We start from the raw sequence: 4,824 nt of genomic DNA, 5'->3' as shown, positions 1-4,824 counted from the left end.
GCTGCTGGGGGCCGCCCGCCTCTCCTCCTCGGCGCTTTCCTCTCACACCGCCTTCGAGCCCCTGCCACGCCAGGCGGGGGCCAGAAGCCGCCGCAGCCTTCCCGATAGGCGTCTGCCTGCTGTGGTAACGGGACTGCGTCTGCGAGGCAAACCTCGTTGTGGGGGTCTGCCTTGACCATCACCCGGGTTAAAAGTTGAGGGGGTGGTTTGAAGGTGAGACAAGAGAGTTAGGGTTTCAGTATCTTGAAAAAGATAAAGGAGTGATATTCATCATTAAACTGCCAAGCTAATTACTCCGTTACCGTCAGGGTGGCAACGGTTGGGTGCATATGCAGTGTTGAGCGAGACCTTCGATTTTCAAATTTAACGTACACATGATACGCAATGAAAAAATTATCTTTGGCAGAGAGGTTTATAGTGGAATGTTACATATTTTGGCCAAGGTTGGGTTGGATTTCACTCTTTTTCTTGTTAGGTAATTCTAAATGAGCAACGGAGCTACTTACTGTATAATACTAAGCATGTCCAAGTGCCTTCCTAGTTTGGTCTGCATTGCTATATATCTTATACAGAACGGGGAACCTAATGCCTGTCTTTGGGTAGGATCATCAGTCACTTTGATGTATGATTTCTTTCACAAAAAAAATAACCCAAAAGGTAAGTTTGCCAGTCATTAAGAAATTAATTTTTAGGTAGAGGGAATATTGGCATGCTAGTAACCTAAGACAAAAAGAGTCCCTTTCCTAGGTTAGAAGCAGAATAAGTTTACGTGAATGTTAATGGCTTGTGTGGATGTATGTCAAAGAAAAATTTTGAAGTAAAAAATAATTTAACGAAATGTCAGAGAGCAAATGTATTTAAGCAAACAGATGTCTTATTTCACTTACTAGTTCCACAAACTGGCTTCTGCATATTTTCAAGAATTGTCTCAAATTGTCCTTGTCACAATAAATTCTAAAAAAAAAATCATATGATTCCTTGCTTATCATTCCATAATCCAACATTTTTCACTTTGCTAGAGCCAGTTTAATCTGGCTAACAGATAGCCATGGACAAGACGAAAATGCTGGCAGTTGGCCATATTCAGTAACTTGCACAGATACATTTGACAAGTCATTGGATGACGCCACAAAAATTATAACGTGTTTTCTTTGGAGCAATGCAATCCTATTACTTGTCTCTCATTTGTTTCAGAGTTCATGAACAGAAAGGAGCATAGTTACAGTGCTCCAAGATTCTGTTAACTGTTTCAGTATACATTACGTGGTAGGGACAGTCTTTTTCCAGCTTTTCCAAATTAAAAGAGCAATTTGTCCATGCAGTTAAAAGTATTGCAAATAGCAGTATCGCTGCTATTTCTTTTATAAGAGAGAAATACCTGAAACCTCCAAGGGTAACCTGGAAGGTTACGCTGCTCACCCTCTGGTACAGTAATTGAACTTTTCACCATATCTTTTGATCACAGGAAATGCCAGTTGCCGAAGCAGCTGCAGGATAACCAGGGAGAGACCAAAGGGTAGATGCATAGCTAGTAACCATGTAGGGCTGCTGAGCAAAACTCGCCTCAAGTTGAAACAGTCTGCTTGCTTCTGCACAGCCGACATAAGGCTAAGTGGCAGAAATTCAGAGATTCTGAGTAGCCTGTTTCTACGCTACTAAGGCAAGACCATCAGGGATACATTATTGCCACTAGGCATGTCCTGGGCACCTATTTTTAGGAAATACATCATGGTTTTTATATGCTTCTCAGTATATTTTTTTTCCAATGACTTATACTTTTGCTGGCTTCTTGTGCTTTTATGAATTTAAACAGAGGCATAGTACCTGATCAATTTGCAAAATTTGTCATGCGTTTTATGGGCTTTCATAAATTTTAACCATTGTGTACATCAGCTTTTATTGCGTGGGCCTGTATGGCTCAGCTGGTTCATTGGTCATATACATGTCATGATTTATGTTACTTGGACTTTTGTGTATGTTAATGAATTTTATAGATGAATTAAAGTGTGAAAACAAGCAGAAAACAGATTTTTTCATTATAATTTTAGAAATCGCGAGTTAGTATTCTTGAAGTACACCCAGTGTAAGCATCGCTAAAAATGCAATCTCTCAGTTGCTTGGCTTGGTGAAATTCTGAGTATAAACTCAAGCCACCTCGTGGCATCTTGATGGTGGACCCATGGTTCCTAGAAATACCTACTTAGCTGCCATGTTTGTGTGCTTGAACTGTGCTTCAGTTATATAAATTGTATGTGTTAATTTATAGTAACGCTGTCAATATATTGGCCATACTTGAAGCCTAACAATTTTCTATTACTCATCAAGAATCCATCCATTCCCTTAAAGAGAGTGAACACTAGTAAAGGTAGACAATTTTACCATTCTTTTATCTGTCACTTAGCTACTCAAGCTGAAAGTAAACACGTTTATTTCCTCTTAAAGTTTGGTGTCTTTGTGTTCACACCTGACAATTAAATTTATGATGCTTTAGTTAGACTAGTCACTTCTTTTATTCTGAGTAAAGTTATTTTTGTCTAGGTTTCTGCTTTTTAAATAAGTGAATCCATAAATCCTTCAGGTATTTTGGCAAGGTTTTTGTGATGAACCGGTCCATTAAGAACTAAGGGGCTAGATTTGCAGTAGTGGTCAGCACTGCTGAAAATCAAGTCCTCGGGTTATTCTGGTGCTTTATCATTTATTTTTTCTTCTTTTCTTTTGTTCTCCTCTACAGCCTCGCCTCATGCCTTGTGTCTCTCGCTTGTCCTTCTTTGATTGCTATCATATCTTGTTCCTATCCTTAGGCTCATTTCAGCTTTTGGTTTTAGAAACTTTTCTTCTATTCTAGATGCTCTGTTTACGTATTTGGTGGCCTTCCTGTTTCTAAAGCCTTTCTTCCCTAAATCTTACCTGTTATTATGAATCATATATCCACAGATTTCTACTCTGTTTAACATCAGTTACGGTGTCCTTCCTTTTTTTGTATTAAAAGTTATCCATTTTAGCCACAGATATAATGATGTCTGATCTCCTGAAGAACAGGAATATGAAGTCATAATAAAATCAGAGGTTATTTCAAGAATTGCACTCTTAAGGTTTGACAGAATCAGTCGATTAAAAAAAAATCAACAGACATAGTCACTTTGAAGTCATATATTTTAATTGGAGGAAAATAGGAACGAAAGACTACTAGATCTGGAGATGTTCCAATTGGTCACGGATCAAGAAACTAAATTAATTATGAATTGTCCTATATCATCAAGGACATTTCTCCGTTAATCAGAACAAGGTATAAACTGAGGATTTTCTGTAGGACATACCAGTTTTGGTAAAAAGGCAAAGACTTTCAAAAATAATTCTGAGCAGAGAAAAGGAATTCAAGGAGAGCAAAATGTATTTAAAAACTTTGAAAAAAAAATGTAAAAATGTAAAGGTAAACCCTGGCTTACATGCAAAAATCCACAGGGATTTTTGTGATTTTTTTGTGGATTGTGATTTTTTTTTTTTTTAATGTCTTCTTGCTCCCATTTGTATGTCTGTTCCCTCTGTTGTAAGTCCTTCTATTCCTTTCTCGGCACTTAGTGGGGGGCAACAGCAGAACAGGATATATGTATGCACACCTCTGCCACACCCATTTGGAGTAGTCTGTTTACATCTTCCTTCAACTTTGACTTATATTTGGTTTTAACACTGCGAAATGGAGCGTCTGCGTATTCTATTCTTGCATCCCTCGTCTAAGGGCAGTAAGGGAACTTAGGGGACTGATGTGGATGTGTAGGGGCAGTAACATTGCAATATAGCATCTTGTGATAAAATCTTTCATTAAGTGTAAACATTGTAAATATTATAACAGTTCTGAAAAAAAAGTAAGAATTTCAGTGTTACAGGTAGTTAATTCAAATGTTACGTTTACAAAGAAAATTGAAAGAAAAAATTACAGATATAGACCAGATTTTTTTAAAAACTGCAACAAAAATATGTGTAGCATTTAAGAGAACTATGGTGAAAGGAAAACAGCTACTGGAAATCGAATACTAACAAAATACAAGGGCTAACAAAATACGAGGACAGTGGTTGTATGTTCTATTACTAAGGGAAGAATAGTTTTCTAGAGTTTATAATATTCTCAGCAAGTCAAAGAATAATATTCTATTAATATTAAGACAGAAAAACCTTTTTTTAGTTCACTTGCATTTATGCATATAACTTATGATTATTACTTTATATTACAAATACAAATTGTGTCCTTGATTTTTACAGTGCTATTTGTAAACCTAAAGATACTAGCCCTAATGTATAGAACTTTCATAATACTACACTTTCATTAAGTGTACAGCTATATAGACTGCTGTAGCATTAATTATAATTACTTTAAAGCAAGTAAATCCTTACTTTAAAATAAAGGCTTTTATTTTAAAATAAATAATGCTTTTACACAAAGAGAGCGAATATGTGTATATGTGCAAAAGTGAAATTGCCAGTAATAAAATGAGGCAAGGATTTCCTTAATCTTTCTTTCCTGAAGTTAAACATCTTCTGGCAAAATGTGGATATATTTACAAGTATTTAAAATGTTGTCCTTGTACATAATTTTTATAAAATACCAGCCCCTCAGCTGTCATAAAAAATGGTGAAACTGCATAAATAATCTAGAGGGAAGTTCTTTGTTTGTCCACACAGAGTATAAAAAGAATCATTGGGCAAGACTTTTCTTAGCATAAAAATGCTCTTATCCATTCCTTGCATAGAAAACCTATTAAAGTGTATATTTCACAGGGAGCCAGGTGGCTATATGGGTTGTTCATAATGGAATATTGAGGTTTTTTA

The 4,824-nt window shown here is 36.3% G+C and overlaps 1 protein-coding gene across 1 annotated transcript in view; it reads right to left on the bottom strand.

Annotated features, from left to right (window-relative positions):
• Window positions 1-179, bottom strand: part of NDUFA4 (NDUFA4, mitochondrial complex associated) — a 4,109-nt gene extending 3,930 nt beyond the window's left edge. The window contains exon 1 of the mRNA XM_009326127.1: window positions 60-179. Within this exon, the coding sequence (XP_009324402.1) occupies window positions 60-179 (120 nt within the window). The remainder of the gene's footprint in view (window positions 1-59) is intronic.
• Between the last annotated feature and the right edge of the window lie 4,645 nt (window positions 180-4,824).

Source organism: Pygoscelis adeliae, unplaced genomic scaffold (assembly GCF_000699105.1).
Source record: "Pygoscelis adeliae isolate BGI_AS28 unplaced genomic scaffold, ASM69910v1 Scaffold15, whole genome shotgun sequence".
In the NCBI taxonomy this organism is placed as follows: Eukaryota; Metazoa; Chordata; class Aves; order Sphenisciformes; family Spheniscidae; genus Pygoscelis; species Pygoscelis adeliae.
The sequence above is the reverse complement of the archived record's forward strand: the minus strand, read 5'-3'. Positions and strand labels throughout refer to the sequence as shown.